Genomic DNA, 17,781 nt, shown 5'->3' on the forward strand with positions numbered 1-17,781 from the left:
GTCACTGTCATGTATTGATCCTGACCCAATCTGTTCCATTTGATCAATGTGATCCACTTCTTCTGCCTCCTCCTCCTCCTCCTCCTCCTCCTCCTCCTGCGGCCCCTGGAGGGGCATGTCCCCCTGAAACTGTACCTGGATATAGTGTTGCTCCAATCTGGTCAACGACCTTAGAGATTGAGAATCATAGTCAGTGGTTACCGGGTGTTCCCTGGTCAGAACTGCGTGTTGAAGACCTGCTGCAATTCCCTGGCAGATTGCCAGCTCCATCCACGCCTTCATTCTCTCTGGAACTTCCTCTGGAAGAATGTCGTCCTGCTGAAGACCGGCATCCGTCGGAGTGAATGTAGCTTCAGGAGCCCTTCGCGTGGTCTGTGTTCCAGGTAAATAGGCCTGTTGACTCTGGGAAACCAAGCTGTGTCTGGATGAGAGGGAGAGATCTGGGGGAGGAGGAGGATGGGAAGAGGTAGACGGTACTGGACTGGGGGGCAGAAGGTCCTGTGAGGCCCTGTGTGCCTCCCTTGCACACCTATCTATTTGCTTTTCTAATGCTTTATGGCGCCTGTTGGCATCCTTTTCTGAAGCTTTAGAATGACCTTTTGTCTGCTTGGATTTGTGCTGAGATTTAGCTTTGACCCTTGATGTTGAGGGTTGAGAGCTACTACCGCCTGCCATTTTGAATTGAAAGAGATGCAGTATGCTCGTTATTCAAAGCGATACTGTTGAGGCGGTTGGCACGCCCAGCAGCCTGATCCAAGAAGGGACCGGTTGCCCTGATAATATCTTATCCCCTTGTTTTGTTTTGTTTTTTCAATTAAGATATATGTATATATAATATGAGTCGTATCACAGTAATAATATCTTTCCTTATTAAGATATTAATACTGAATATTTTATTATTATTATTATTAATTATTATTATTATTATTATTATTATTATTATTATTAGAGTGAATGAAAGTCACACACACACACACACACACACACACACATATATATATATATATAATGTATGTATGTATGTATGTATAAATTAATAGAGAAACAGCTTGATAGAGTGAATATCCAAACAGCCAAATTAAGAACACCTGAAAGGCCAAGATAATAAAGAGAGGCCTTCAACAGCTTCCCTTCACAGGCAGACACAGGCCTGGGTGCTCTCTGTTGTGCCACTGGGTAAGGCTGTGAGGGTTAAGCCAACAATAATACACGGATGGCCTTGAATCTAATAAGAAAACGAGGTGTAATAATTCCTTAGGTTATCAGAAGGAAAAACCTCTGATCAGGAAGGAAAACTACCTCACACAGCTCGAGTTACAAATAGCGCGGCCACGCAGTTTTTTGTTTTTGTTTTTTTTAAAGTAAAGGCAAAAACAATGAGTGTTATTTTTGGTGCGCGCGTGCTTCCCAGCAACAAACTCCCGCCGCATGGGGAAATGCCTCTGATGGCTTCTCCTTGTGGCTAAAAGGAACGGCGGGGGAAGGGGTGGAAAGAATTCTTACTGCTTTCCACACCAAGACGGCGTTCTGAGGGGAAAACTCAACGATACCACTCGAATGAGAGCGAAAATGCCCACGCCGCTATTGCCGATATAGAGAAAGGCAATGCGGAATCACAATGGCAGGGGGTAGAACAAGCAGATGGCGGGAGCTCGGAGCAATGCCGAAGCTACCCGCTGCTTCGGGCATGAAACAGCGCTGCCCAAAAATGCAAATGATCTCCAATGACCAGATGGAGAGAGCTAACGTCGGGAGATCGTAAAGTGATTTGGAGGCTAAAAGTCTGAAAAAATGAACTGGACTATATCCAAACCTGCTGAGTAATAGTCCTGTTTCGGCCAAGGAAGAACAAAAAGCACTGCCTATCCACAATGAGGCTGAGCAAAAACTGGGGAACTCCTCCTCCCGTGGAGGGGGAGGAGCGTTCCACAAATTAAGCCCAGCCTAGACATGCAGAGACTGAAGCACCTCCCACTACTACTAGATGCTCTGAACAGCTCATGGGAGAAAAACAGCATCTCCCAGGCTCCAGCTAATTATCAGGCTGCTCTTTTCAAAGTATTAATCACAGTTCCGCTAGATTCATAGGGTTTGAAAAAAAGAACAAACTTCCTAATCTGAAAAGGTATTACATGTCTTCCGATTCCAGCCCCCATCCTCCCCCCTTGAAAAAAAAAGAATAGGAGAAAATACTTTTGTTACTTTGAAATGTCTAGAAAGTTTCACATGTTTATGCATGGAATTCTACTTTGGAGTCTGAAACTAAGGCGATGGAAATTTGCTCCTTTCAGTGGAGGCATAAAATTTTGGCAGGTTTGCTCTTCTGAGCTCTGACTGAATAGTTAGGCTTCCAGAATAAGCACCACCAAAATATGGTTTCATTCAGTGGAGTTCATCAGAATAGTGAAGAACCTGACAACAAGCATTTGCTCAGGAAATACAGCATTAATATTTCATGTGATCAAAGTCAAGAAGTGATACTGGTTTGCCTACAAACTATAGATAAAGCATTGTTTATGACTGGGCTGGTAGTCAACACTTCAATAAAAAAAATGTAAGTCCACCCAAGACCACAGTACTGTAAGTAATCTCACATTTTAATATGGAAGTGATAATGAAAACAGCAAAGAATGCTTTCATTGGCTTAGCAGCACCAGATTCTTGTTCCTCAGGTGAGGATTGAATCTCCCTCTATGTTTTTTTAAAGTGGCTGTCACTGTCTGTGCACTTGTCTATCACTCATCCTTTAGTAGCATGTTTTTCATCTTGCTAAGCATTATATATTGTGCAGTCTTGCGATAATAAACTTCATGAAGACCTGTTTGTCTTTGTCCCTTGATACAAATATGCAAATAAGACAAAGAACCAAAGCATATACCCCATGTACCAAAGGAAGGCTGAAGGTAGAAGAGGATTTACTAAACCAAGAAGAATTTATTATTAATCTTCATATTTCCAATCTGTCATAAATCATATTACTAAGATGAAGAAAACTGAGGTAGGGATTTCTGTACATGAAAAGACTCTATTTCCTTAATCTCCAGTATTAAAAATAAGTTTCCGGGCTCAAATACTAAAGTCTAATTTTGTGTTTTCTGTCAAGCGCTGACTGATGGATTTTAAGGTTCTCATAAAAGTAAATAAGAAAGTCATTTGCCATCAGTCTACATTCTGTCTATCCTGTCATGCACTGTTTTATGAACTAGGAAGGAACATTTATACAAATCAATGACTAAAACATTTTTCATAGTAGGGAAGAGAGAGAGAGATATGTACCGTGTTTCTCACAAAATAAGGCCAGGCCTTATTTTTTTTGGACCCCTGAAAAAACGGCTAGGCTGTCTTTTCGGGGGTGACTGAATTTCCTCCCCCACCTAGAGTGGCCCATACGCACGTACCTCGCCGCGAGGCCACTTCTATAGGCTGATGAAAGCTCCCCGAAGGCAGAGTCCCCAGCTGCTTCAGGGCGTGGCATGGCTGCCCATGTCCCCTCGCCTTTAGGCAGTTTCTTTCGGGCGATGGAAGCTCCCCAAATGCAGTCACCAGCCACTTCGATTGGCCGGTAGAAGTGGCCACGGAGCGAGCGCACACTCACACTCCCCTCGCCGCGAGGCCGCTTCTACTGGCCGATCGAAGTGGCTGGTGACTGCATTTGGGGAGCTTCCATCGCCCGAAAGAGACTGCCTAATGGCAAAGGGACACGGGCAGCTATGCCTCGCCCGAAGCAGCTGGGGACTCTGCCTTCAAGGGAGCTTTCGTCTGCTGATAGAAGCGGCCTTGCGGCGAGGGAGTGTGTGTGTGTGCGCCGCCCGAGGCCGCTTCTACCGGTCGATCGAAGTGGCTGGTGACTGCACTTGGGGAGCTTCCATTGCCCTAAAGAGACTGCCTAAAGGCGAGGGGACACGGGTAGCCACGCCACGCCCTGAAGCAGCTGGGGACTCTGCCTTCAAGGGAGCTTTCGTCTGCTGATAGAAGCTGCCTCGCGGCGAGGGGAGTGTGTGTGCGCGCTCGCCCTGAGGCTGCTTCTATCGGATGATCAAAGTGGCTGGTGACTGCACTTGGGGAGCTTCCATCACCCGAAAGAGACTGCCTAAAGGCGAGGGGACACAGGTAGCCACGCCATGCCCTGAAGTGGCTGGGGACTCTGCCTTCAGGAAGCTTCTATCGGCTATCGGGGTATTCTAGCCTAGGCTACCTGCAGGGCACTCCTAAAGGCAAGTTTCCCCCCCACCCACCCTTCCCCCCCATTTCTCTTCACCTCGTGTAGTTCTAACGAACAATGTGAGAAATGGCGGGGAAACACATGGTTTAAATAGGCCTAAATTTTTGGGGCGGGGCTTAATTTCCGCTCATGCCTAGAAATCATGCTGGGCCTTTCTATTGGTGGAGGCCGTATTGTTGGAGAAACACGGTACTTTTATGAGAATTTGCCTAATCCAAAAATAATTAATAACTTGGAATAGGGAAATGCTTTTTATAATGCAGAGAAGCCAAATTAAATTTCAATATACTGTAGTTCTCTAATGATGCTTTTTTGTCAAATTCGTAATTATCCTCTCAGAATCTGTCCATTACATTTTAAGAGGCATGGATGGCCTCGGGCTGACTATTGCTACTACCAATAGTCTGATGAACAAGTTTTCTATTTACTTTCATCTTCCCAGATATAACAGTAACAAAAGAGTAAGTATAAGTGTTTTTGTCTAAAATATTTTGTGCCAATTTGAGCTAATGTGTTGGGTAATCTAGAATGTGATCCAGTCCAAGCGCAGATCTTTAAATTTTGCTTTGAAATGAATTAACAACTACAAAGGAATAAGGAATTAGGATGAAGTCCAAAGACATTTTAAGTCTAAGAATTTATTTGCATAAACTGTATTATGCTTAACTATTTGAGTAAGAAAGTAGGCTTGGGGTGGTGGTGGTGGGATTACATTTCCAAGGTATAATACATCCTACTCCCAATGGGCTGTAAAAATCAATTGTCAAAAAGGGCTACTAAAGCATTAAGTACTCCAAACCCATAAGGTTGATATTTGTAAAAGTGTAACTCATAGTTATTGGCTATCTTTTGTGGAAAAAGCTAGATTGAAAAAAAAACTTTTATACTGTTTATAGAACACTTTTATAGTAAATGACTTTTCTCAAGGACTGGATTTTCAGTTACCCTAACTTTAAACTTTTGGGCTAAGATAAACAAGTCAAGCTCATAATCTTCATGCATACGCTTGCTTACTTGAGAAATGATGAATTAGAAGTTTGTTCATCATTCAGAGTTTCGTTCAGGGATTTTTATTTACTTTAAAACCCTACACTGACATTACATGAATGCTTACACTTTAAAAGAGAGATAACTATTCTATTATAAATATTCATAACTGTCATTTCAGTTGCGCCCTGTATAAACTACATATTATTCTCAGTGCTTCAGATAATGTATTTTCAAATTTCTTTCCAGAACACAGAAATAAATTTGAGATAATTCACCGAAAGAATTTTGCAATAAAATAATACTTCAAAGAAGGCATAATCTATTTCCCACAATGCCCGTGTGGCATCCGGATTTAATTATCACAGTACCTCAATCAGCTTGTTGGCATGTTCACGGAAAACCTGTGCATATTCCTTAACTTCTTTCTCATTCCCATTTTTAGCAGCTTCAATCAAAACAAGGAGTGGTACATTTGTTTCCAGAAAAGAATCTGAAACATGGTCCATAACTGCTTTACGGAGCTAAGAAGAGAAATCAAAACAAAATTAAGTTGTTCAACAAGGCAAAATGCTATTTTCAACTTCTGCATTACTAAAATACACTTTACCAGTGATCCTTCTATTAAAAATAAGTGACCTTTCATGGAGAATAATTATTTCAACGTAGGTGGGATTTTGTTTTTGAAAACTCAAAAAATTACTTGCTTAATTACTTTCAGAATAGATCTAGATCAAAACACAGGTTCAGCTTCCATTTTGATGTGACCAAGGACAAAGAGATAAAACTGCTTTAACTAATGACTCTAATGATTAAAAAAAAGCTAATGATTTTATAATTTTTTTAAAAAAAGAGTTCATTCATTGTTATAGTAGGGAATGGTAATCTACACTGACCCCTAAAGAATCTGTCCAGGGCTATACAAGTGATCAAGAATGTCTAGCCATTTACTGCCTAGAGCTATGTCTTATACACATCTGAAATCACTAAAGAGAGGAGTTAATCATGTCTATTCTAGATGACCATTTCCTTGTTGGTTGTGCATTAATGTTTCCTGAGGTGAGGAAAGAGAGCATCTAATCTCATCTCCCAAGAATCCACATAAGGACTGCTGCTAACAGATGTGGAGAAAAGTCCTAGGTTCTCCTGCCCAGCTGATGGCTAATATAAAAGAGTATGCTCTCTGGGGTATATGGGGAAGGCCAAGATTTATTGGCAGCATTGGCTTTCTCAGTTTGGTCCTGTCACTGGGTTGTAAGGAAGAAAAAACATTATACTTGTAAATGTGACAGAATGAAGAAAGCATCACACTCTAGACTTAAGGTTAGCTTGCCCAGTTTGAATAAAATCCAAGCATTTAGTTTTCTATAATTGACAGATATGAAAAAACTGCTAGAATAAATGTTATGCTATGTACATGAGCTTTTTAATACATATTTAATACTGTACCTGTCTACGCAAATCTCTTGTCTTTTTTGTCATTTTGTCTATTGCCAAGTTGAGGGCATCACTTCTTTCTTTGCGCCCAGCCTTGAAAATCAAATAAAGCAGCATTACATTATAGAATTATAGTTATACAATAGCTGAAGTCTAGATTCCATTGACTTTTCCACTCATTCAGTTATCAATGGCAAACTGAAATCAGCAGAGGTCTTGTATATCAAAACAGCAGTGTATAGGAGAAATGTTGCTGGACAGATCTAGAAACTAGAATACAAAATTTGTACCACATATCTGATAATGCACATGGTTTAGAACTTTAAATTTTATATTTGGCTTCCTTAGTTGCACTTTATAGATTGATTAGGAATGGATTGTAGCAATGTTCCTAACCAGCTGTCTGAGTCAATTCCTATATTGTATTCATTTTGCAAAACATCCAGGAAGCTGTTATATAGTCACTTGTGAAACAGTATCATGGTTAGATTCAGACTAAAGAACGAGGCTGGTTTATTATTGAAAGGAAATGTTGCCATGGGTCATGATGGGTCCTTGAAGATGTCCTATTTGCTTAATGCATATGATGGACAAACTTTGCCACTTTAAAATATGCACAACTATGTAGCATAAGACACATGGACAATCCTTTAATCTTGTTGAAATTATAATTTGTCCTATTCTAACACATCTTAGAACAGGGCTCTCCAAACTTGGCAACTTTAAAACTTGTGAACTTCAAATCTTAAAGTTGCCAAGTTTGGAGATCTCTGTCTTAGAAGATAAATTTTAGAGAGATGTCATTTTTGAGTATCTTCCGAATAAAGCAATAATGCTTTGTTATATTTATTTTACTTATTTATATATTTAGCATAGATGTGTAAAATCTCTGCTGCATGGTGTATATGTAATGGTACAAAGTATATATAATTATTTTCAACACTTGTTGTTAAGTATTCTTAGAATTGCACACAGTTTCTGTAGATTTCTAGATTTGCTAGGTGTAGTGGAATCTCCAGTTACATTGAGGAAGATGTTAAGAGGAGGCTGAGCTTAGAATTCTTGCACTGCAAAAAGCAGTGTAGGTTTTACTTCCCGCCAAATCCCTGAAGCCTTTTGACTGAACCCAAGAGAAAATGCAATCAAGACTGGAGAGATTCTTGTACCATAGGTGACTAATAATAAAACCTCTGCTTGAGACGACCCACAAATTATTTGCGCCTGATAAGGTGGTTTATACATTTCACTATGACATAACATGGTTGTTTAGTTTCAGCACAATTAACCATTATGGGCTATTGAATAAATCATAGTTAAACAAAGCATAACTTATAATAATATATGAATCCGGATGCAAAGTTATTTGAATTAAAAGAAACCTGAATAAAGATGAACCTCTTAATTACATGAACAGATTGTTCTAACTCCCAGGAAAACTAATAATCTTGTCTGATTAAATACCCCTTAGGGATCTTTTTCTGATTAGTTCCACCTGTTTAGATGTGGTCATCTCTTGCAGTAAATGAGTCATCACTGCTTTTACTTAATTTAGCAAGTGTTTCTGTGCCCGTGTTATTCCTTATGTTCCTTGTGGCTTGTGTCAAGTTTAGAAATTTGGCATCTGTCTAAATAACATGACAACCTTTGTTACATTATGACAGTATAGAGAAGGAGATGCATGAACCTAAGATTCTGTGTCCACATACACGAGTGCAAAAAGTCAAGAGAAATGGAAGGTATGATATTTCTCAAGGAAAATGTTTAGTACCAGTAAAACACAAGGCCCCTTTTTGTACAGGTGGCAGTATTGTACTAGAAAAACATCTGTTGAATTTCACTAATTAAGCAAGCAGGATATGCCTATGCTAGGATATAAGGCTAGTTATATTTATTTAAAATATTTTGAAAAGCAAACATGACAAACATTAGTATCTTTGAGAGCTTTTAAGTAAAAAGGCAGGATAAAAATAAAATGACATGGATAACTTTGTTCTCCAGGAAATAAAACATTCAGATAAAATAGAAGATGCAAATAATAATATGTAAGTAACTCTAGCCTACTACCCGTATTATGTTAAAATGAAAACATGCATGTGGCAATACAAATTCTGTCCTTACATCCTTGCATCCAACGTAAGTACAACGTGGTAGGTTTGGCATCAAAGCCTGTTTTGTCCCTTTACAAGTATCCCCAATTCCTATGGATAATGGGATAAGGAAGCTATAGCTATGGTGTGCAACAAGGAATATAATTATGCTTCCATGATACATTGTGCAACACTTTATATAGGGATCCCTCTCAGAAATTCAAACTTAATCCTCATCAATCTGAATGCTGGATTGCCTTGATATCCTATGAGAAGCAAGCTTGGTTCTTAATCTAAGCCAAACATATTACTGCATTTCTAACCCAGGGTTTCCGAAATAGGCATACTCTAGCTGACTCCATGTTTTTCTCCTTAAGAATTATTGACTATGTGTCACAAACAATAAATTGTGCTTTGAAAGGATTGAATCTCATAAAATGAAGACAAATTCCAATAGCTGGATTCAAACCAATGATCTGCTTCCAAAAAATCTACACACCTATTTGCTGGAATAGAATAATTCAGGTATTATAAGTGGAAGTTTAGACTAGTAGTATAAGTGGAAATATATTTGAGCTAAGATTTAAACTTATATATCACTATATAGTAAGATGTTTTATTGTATGACATTGACCTATGATATATATTTTTATGATATGCACATTGTTTAAGGTAGTTGGTGGGTAGTCTAGAAATATAATAAACAAGTGAACATACAATTGGAGGAACCACTCCTATTTTTATGCATGTTCCCTTTGAATATGCTACCAACGTATAATAATTCTTCTGGTCAGACATATGATTTTACCTAAGATAAACTACAGTACTATCGATCTTGGACAAAGTTTCTTGGAATTCTAATGTCTATTGTTTAAAATTGGAAGCCAAATGACTTGGTTCTTATCTTACAAATCATTTATAATCTGAATATATGCAATATTAAACCTTATTTTCTTTACTTATTATTATCATTTTGTTGAAATATTTCTCTTTAAACTTCACCTTTAAGATTTGCCTTTCTTCAGTTGCCTTTGCAAATACCTGGCATTTTATTTCTACTTTTGCCTTCTTTTGACTCTTCTAAGATCTGACCAGTTAACTAACAGCAGTCAAATGGCCTACTCAACTATCATAAAGGCATCAGGCAATTGCAAGAAAAAATTATGAGAGATTTCCACATCACAGAAGCAACTATATCCAAATATATTTTCAATAATCTAAATTGTTCAATTCAATTACATAAAAAGACAGCAAAACTGGGAGGAAAATAAATGACTTTCTATTACTATCTTTATTTTAAAATGATTCCCTTAATTAAAGTGGAGATGAGTTTTTCTTTCATAAATAGTACTGTAGACACTATTTAAATAGGACAGATGCTTCTGTCCCATATTCATTCTCTCCCTCCCTCCTTCCCTCTCTGTCATACACACACACATACACTACAGCTGTGTGTGGCAGAAAGGGTGATCACTACTTATCCTCCTCTTCTGACTTGAAGGAGATACTCATCTTTTATAAATGAAGGGTCAATAGTTTTTTTCCCAATTATCTTGTCCCCTCTCCTCCAATTTGGTCCACCTTTTCTTTTTTCATTCCAAATATGACTATCTCTTTTTCACCCCCTTTCTCCATCCTGCTTTTCTTTTCACTGCTCAGTTGGAATGAAGATTTGTGTGTGCAAAAGGGAATACTTTGTGTGTGCGTGTGCATGCACACACAGAGAATCAATTAAAAAAAATGGAGTGCCTTATTTTACATACAACTAGGGATTAATTCAATTTTAGCTTTTAGCTTTTTTAAGATTGTGGCTTCTGGCAAGTATCTGTAAACCAGACTAGAAATATGTGATATGCATAGGTCCTTTGGAAGGGGTAAAACCTTCCAGGACTGGATTCAGCAGAAGATGGTATACTTAAGTCTGATATAGTAAAAATTTATGCATTAAATATTGAGTATGCTCATAGTTTTTTTTTCATCTCTTCATTTCTCGGACATTGTCTAAAATAAGGGTCTTTTCCTTACGTGTACCTCAAGTATTTGGCAACTATTATGCACAATTTAAAAATATGAGTTGCGAGATCTGAAATAAAAAGGACTCAGCTAAGACAGTGGCCGTTTAGTACTTTAAGATAGATAGCTATACACAGCATGACTTTCAGTAGGTATTTGTAAGTCTGGCATCTTCAGTTTCAAAACCACACCTCCGTGAACACATTTTCCTTCCCAATCAAAAAGTTCAGCAGAATGTTGGGTCTGATTTGGAAGTTGCAAAGCGAAGGCACTTGGAAGTTTCTTTATGACTTAGAACCAGACATAAAAGTCCACATCCCACTGTTTTTGATCTAGAACAGGAAAGGACTTCTTCAGCTTTCATCTTTTTCCTTGAAAGCTGGTACTTTTTCTTACTTTGTCAAGTCTGCTAACTACTAATCACTACTTCAAGTCAGAGCCCCTTTGGACTTTGTGTGCTTTCTTGGTTACTGTTGAACAGTTTCCATCATTCTAACTGTGGATAGACAAGTACAGTTTTTGGCTAATGAGATCTGGTAAAATCTGTAGATAACTTCCTCCACTCCACTAGCCAAATCTAAAAATTCAGATTTAATAGTAATTTTTTTCTGAAAAGTACTGCATATTCAAAATTCTAAAAACAGTAACTGAATATTTTTCATATATTATCTGCCATAAATATGTGATTAACAATTTTACAAGTGTTAGGTGAAAAGGAAGCAATTTCCCTGAGAAAAATAGGCATAGAAAAAGTAGCATAGTTATTTACACTTACAAAATCATATAATTTTTACATATATATATGTATACACACACACACATATATATACATACACGCATACATATACACATACAAATATTTAAAAAATTACAGGTTATTTTATGAGTTAAAAAATTATAGCAGTGACAGAATAATATTCAAAATATAAAATGTGAGGTTAGATCCTATTAGCATTAATTCTTATTAACTGAGAATTATGTTTAAATGTTGCCAAATTTGGATAAAACTATATTACCATTTCCAAATCAAATATTTACTAGGTTATTCACATTATTTGAACTGATAACTGCAAAGCCAAGCATGCAGTTAAATACTACTGCCTCTGGCTCACTCTTCAGTTCAATTTAAGAAGTAAAAGAGCTACATATTTAATAATTAAAGATGGTACTGTCCTGTACATTTCCAGGGACTCAGTCATTTAGAATGGAATCCACATATGTATTGAGTATGTATACATGTTTCTAAATTCTGTCTGAACTACCCAGATGAAGAATCATCAAAGCCCAGTGCAACTGATTTTTACACACAATTTTACAGTTTTTAAAAGCTTGTCTTTTTAATATAAGATATACATTTATAAATATATTCCCTTAAAAAAAACTTTATGCTACTAATTTCTAAAATGTTATATCATGTGTGAGTTTTTCCTGTTAAGTTGTTTTGGGGACAAAGTGTGTGTGTGTGTGTGTGTGTGTGTGTGTGTGTGTGTGCTCTTATGTACCACCTTTACAGTTTTCATACAGAATACCAACACAAATACTAAATCACAAAACCCAAAACCTGTACAGCTTAAGATTGTAGTAATAAGCATGTAATCTACAAGACAGACTCTTGAAAAATCATTCCTATCGCCTGGATATCAGCCGAAGAATTCTTACTCTTTTTCCTCTTAGTGGTAGTCTAATCTCACAATTGAGAGTTTGCACTATAGTGCCTTAAACTGCAAAAGCTTCTGGAAAACCCAAACAAAAAGGAACGTCACAGGATGACGTCAGCCTACATACAGTTGTGTGGTAGCAGCACATAAGCAAATGCATTCTGTACCTTAGCCCTGAAAGCTTTTCAGCAAATGCATTCAAGCGACTACAGAAGCTTCTCTCAGTGACAAGCTACCCATCTGCCATCAACAAGTTAAGAGTAAAAAAGCCATAGCTGTGGAAAGCGTTTGCAATTAAGCAGCTGTACAGTATAAGAAAAGCTGCCAATCAACTCAGCACTGATTCGGGAATTAACAGATCTGCCACTGGAAATCAAGGTCATGAATTCAAAAGAATATATTGGAAATGGGATGTGAAGCCTTTTTATTTACTCCAAAATCAAAGAAGAGTAAAGAGAGTAAATGATTTAAAAGCTGTCAACGTTAGAGCTTTTTACAGACTCACTGTGTTGAGTCTAAAACTACGACTGAATGCAACCTCCAACGTACTCAAAAGAATGGGTAAGTTTGCATTATTTGACTTGTTTTATAACGTGCAGTTAATCTAGCTTTTGAAATGCATGTTTAGGAACCAGTACTTTTTTAAGACTGGGAAACTGCTTATCAATAATTTCAGTAACTTAAGATATCTCTACCAATAATTTTTTTAAAATAAGAATTAAAGCTCCAAAACATTTTAATGCATGTCATTATTTACAACAATCTTTCTCTTCTTGTTCTAAGCGTATCTCTGATAAGAATATCCTATTTTGTTGTTTCCCTGAATTATATTCTGCAGGCTTACATTTCAAGTGGCCATTAGGGGCTCCTATGCTGGCAGCAGTATATGCAATGAGTATTGTTTTTAAAATGCTGCCTGCCTTGGGCACGGCTTGTCCACCAAAATGCCGTTGTGAGAAGCTGCTCTTTTACTGTGACTCTCAGGGGTTTCACTCAGTGCCAAACACCACTGACAAGGGCTGTCTAGGTTTGTCACTGAGGCACAATTTTATTATGGAACTTGAAGGGGATCAGTTTGCAAGCTTCAGTCAACTTACCTGGCTTCATTTAGACCATAACCAAATTGATACAGTAAGAGAAGATGCTTTTCAAGGACTATATAAACTCAAGGAATTAATTTTAAGTTCAAACAAAATATCTCATTTACCAAACACAACTTTCAGTCAGCTACTTAACTTGCAACATTTGGATCTCTCTTTCAATCAATTATCTGCTTTGAATCCTGAATTGTTGTATGGCCTTCGTAAACTGCAAACCCTAAGTTTACGTACCAATTCTCTGAGGACTATTCCAGTCCGCCTGTTTTCAGACTGTCGTAGTTTGGATTTTTTGGATTTGAGCACAAATCGCTTGCGAAGTTTGGCGCGCAATGGATTTGCAGGATTAACCAAACTAAGGGAGCTTCACCTAGAGCACAACCAACTGACAAAGATTAACTTTGCTCACTTCCTTCGGCTAAGCAATCTGCACATGCTCTTCTTACAGGGGAATAAAATTAGCAACCTGACCTGTGGGATGGAATGGACCTGGAGCACTTTAGAAAAGCTAGATTTGTCTGGAAATGATATCAAAGCCATTGATACGACAGTTTTTGAAATAATGCCTAATCTTAAAATTCTCCTAATGGATAACAACAAGCTAACCACTCTGGAGTCCAAGGTTTTATATTCACTTAAAACCCTAACGACTGTGGGTCTCTCCAGCAACCCCTGGGAATGCAGCCCCAAAATATGTGCACTAGCCACATGGCTCAGTGGCTTCCAAGGTCGGTGGGAATACTCCATCCTTTGTCATACCCCAAACCATACCCAGGGAGAGGATATTCTAGATGCAGTTTATGGTTTTCAGCTTTGCTGGAACTTATCAACTGTTGTTACACCCATTGCTACAACTCACAGAGCTCCAACAACTGAATATACAAAGCAAATAAGCTCCTCAAATTTCCATGTGGGAGATAAAGAAATTTCAACCACCACAGGCATACCCTTTACCACAGAAGAGCAGATGCCTGAACCAAACAATGTCATCTTCACCCAGCAGGTAATTACAGGAACAATGGCTTTATTATTTTCTTTCTTTTTTATCATTTTTGTAGTGTTCATCTCCAGGAAGTGCTGTCCTCCCACATTAAGAAAAATTAGGCAGTGTTCAATGATTCAAAGCCACAGGCAACTGCGATCTCAAACACGGCTGCATATGTCAAATATGTCAGACCAAGGACCATATAATGAATATGAACCTGCCCATGAAGGACCCTTCATCATCATTAATGGCTATGGACAGTGCAAATGTCAGCAGTTACCCTATAAAGAATGTGAAGTGTAATATCTACAGGTAATCAAAGAACACAAAGGAGATAAACTTATTTTAAATTGCAGGGATCTGATACATTTAAAAAAAAAACTCAAATACTGAGAAAGCCTAGATTTTTCTAAGCAAATTGTTTTGAGTGATGCAGTAGTATTTCAGGGTGTTGTTTTTTTTAAATAAACCCACAATATTTTCAGTGTTTAAATAACAGTGTTGGCATTACATTTGCATTCCTGATGTTTGGAATCTAAATATGCTCAGCCCAAAATATGTATATTGTTTCATGTTATGTAATTATATGTGTATTTTTTTATCTTTTTACTCCCAAGCCCCCAGATATAATTTAGAAAAATAATTTGGATGAAAATATTGTTGGGTATCTATTTAATGGACTTAAGGGGGAATATTTTACCAAATGATGCATTGTAATTACTAAATTTTACCAGCATTTCAGCCAGTTCAGTGTTTCATGAAGTACATACTAACCAAAAAACAAAAAGATAATTTCCTTAAAAGATTGTTGTCTTGTGATCTACAGTAGAAAGGTGCAGAAAAAGGATTTTCCAGTCTACTACAGCATGGGATTTTAGTACTATTTTAACTCCATAGTAAGAATTCAGAATTCTAAATGTGTTGCAAATTCAGAATATAGCTACTGCCACTTCTGAATAAAGATCACATTCATTACTTCAAAATATTAACCTGCTACAACCATTCAGTAGCATTAAGCTTGGTCTCCAAATATTACATGAGCTTCAACTTCTGTTAAATCTGTCTTGACTTTAATGGGATACATTTCATACCAAGAAGCGACATATAAAGAAATGAACACTAAGGATTTTTTTTAAAGCAAAAAGCCCTCTTTCTTTTCCTCAACAAGCCTGACTGACTACTTAATAACAGAAAACCATTTTCTATATTCATTACTATTCCTCTGGCACCAAATTATTCTCATAGAATGAACTATCAATTACCACTGTAAATTCCAACACTGGATAATTTAAACACCAATTCAATATTCAAGGAGAGGGCTCTACTGATTGCAATATAATTAATTAATTAAATTACACTTGTGGAAAGAGTAAGAACTTTAAAACTCAGATTGGTATTTTTTTGTGGAGAAATATTATAATGTCATTTAAAATAGGACAAAATTTCTCTGAAAAGCAAATAATCAGTTCTTGGATCTTAAAAATTCTAGATTTGGTGTTTATGAAACTTAACTTTGCTATACATTTGTGGTGTTTAAATGTAATGCAATTAAGAAATTATTTAGTACAACTCTCAAAAATCATGAACACATAATTAAAGGTATAATATTTTGAAGAAAATGTACATATCTAACCATCATGCCAAGTTCAACAATGACATTTGTTAGTGGGGGAAAAGAAATATTGATGCTTGGATTCTTTAAATCAGTATATAACATTGTATATTGTACTATGCTGCAAGGTTTTCAAACAAATCATTTTTCTGATGCCTGTGCTATATAAACATCCTTGAATAAATATTGCAAAGGTTTGAACAGGGTGAAAAGGATGGAAATTTCAGACTTTAAAGCCAGTGCATCAAATCCCAGTACTTGCAAGTTTTATAATCGGCATTACTTTAGCTCAATATATTGGATTGTATTATTTAAAGCTCTATTAAACCAAACTATTAGTGAAAAGTAGATAAAATCTACAAATCCTCTACATGATAAGCCATTGTCTTTCAGCCATATACAGCATATTCTATGCATCAGGTAACTAGATTTTCTCTGCACTGAAGCATAATATCTATTAAGAATCTATGTTCCACTTTAACAAACTGAGAACTGCCTATGCTTTGGTTTCTATTTCCACCTGCTAACTTAACAAGAACCCACTGTCTGTAAGCAAGCCTGTAAGTTTGAAGGTGAAAAGAAATGTATAAGCTGCAAAGATTTGTAAGGCAACTGAGTAACAATTATGTTAACACGTACATTCTAACAGAACATTTTTAAGCATCTTAATGACATTTGTATCTCATAAGATACTCCTTCAGAATACAGCCCAACATTATTTCATCAACATTACTTAACTACCATATGGAACAACTGGCTTACTAATTGGTCAAAACTCTTTGTTATTACTAACCCTTCTCTTCAGGGCAGTTCACCTAAGTCAGGAGATGCTGCAGGAAGTACCAGCAGCTAAGAGATTTATTTTCTCCTATGTCAATCTGTTTTCTTTTCCTTCTGAACTACTTGAAAACACCTATAATTTTCATAGTCATACAAGATTTGAGAACACAAATTTTAGCCCCTTAGCTAGTATCGCATATCATCATGCCTATATATTTGACTGTTTTAATCTAAAGAGAAAGTGCAGAGCAATGTTATGCATTAATCCTATAACATCAGTCATACGAGCTGCATGATACAGTTATATAATTACCAAAATATATCACCTGTAAAGCAGTTTGGTTCTAGTTATGTTAATTGAATTTTTCTACTTTTCTTTACAAATCTAAAAAGGGGGCATTTTCTAAAGTGACAAAATCAACAGCTACTGATATCACATTCAGTAATGCAGTAAGTATTAATTAAGACTACGACCAGTCCCAATATTATTTTCACACTGACAGGGTCAAATAAGAGTTTCGATGTTTTCAAAAGCCATAGGCAAAATATTAACATCACCCAATAGCAATTTAAATACAATTTTCAATGACACCCCTCCACAGACTATTACTTATTCATGGGAAGATGGGTATGATATAGCCTTGGCAAAGATCCAAATGTTGAATCATTAAATAAAATTTTAGGTGATATGCAAACCTATATGAATTAATTCTAATCTGGTGTCAAATTATGAGGCTATTGATCACCATCAGCCCAAAGCATCGTATCTCCCCCAAATGCTACAACCAAAGCTGAAATACAGATTTTGCCATTTTTATTTAGTAGTGCTTAACAGGATGCCGTCTTGAATTACTTCATCTTCTATAGTTGATATTTCAAATGACAGTTACACCAGTCCCAGAA

At 37.0% G+C, this 17,781-nt stretch overlaps 2 protein-coding genes across 5 annotated transcripts in view; one reads left to right on the plus strand and one right to left on the minus strand.

The window, feature by feature from the left end:
• The window catches only part of CTNNA1 (catenin alpha 1), an 86,964-nt gene that overhangs the window by 42,651 nt on the left and 26,532 nt on the right, over positions 1–17,781 (minus strand). For all 3 annotated transcript variants that reach the window (XM_087947920.1, XM_087947930.1, XM_087947924.1), the window contains exons 8-9: positions 6,659–6,739; positions 5,581–5,733 (exon numbers count right to left, since the gene is read on the minus strand). In XM_087947920.1, coding sequence (XP_087804046.1) covers positions 5,581–5,733; positions 6,659–6,739 — 234 coding nt within the window. The remainder of the gene's footprint in view (positions 1–5,580; positions 5,734–6,658; positions 6,740–17,781) is intronic.
• Positions 12,685–17,564, plus strand: LRRTM2 (leucine rich repeat transmembrane neuronal 2). Of its 2 annotated transcripts, none has more exons than XM_087948028.1 (2): positions 12,685–12,965; positions 13,243–17,564. In XM_087948028.1, the coding sequence occupies exons 1-2, from the start codon at positions 12,962–12,964 to the stop codon at positions 14,787–14,789; spliced, it is 1,551 nt and encodes a 516-aa protein (XP_087804154.1). In that variant the 5' UTR covers positions 12,685–12,961; the 3' UTR covers positions 14,790–17,564. The 2 variants fall into 2 exon arrangements, 1 of the variants encoding a protein (XP_087804154.1); XR_015746082.1 differs by having other exon boundaries at positions 12,877–12,965; positions 14,560–14,685.

The sequence above is a fragment of the Notechis scutatus genome, chromosome 1 (assembly GCF_049901735.1).
Source record: "Notechis scutatus isolate UNSWTSFEM ecotype Mainland chromosome 1, rNotScu1.2, whole genome shotgun sequence".
NCBI classification, from domain to species: Eukaryota; Metazoa; Chordata; class Lepidosauria; order Squamata; family Elapidae; genus Notechis; species Notechis scutatus.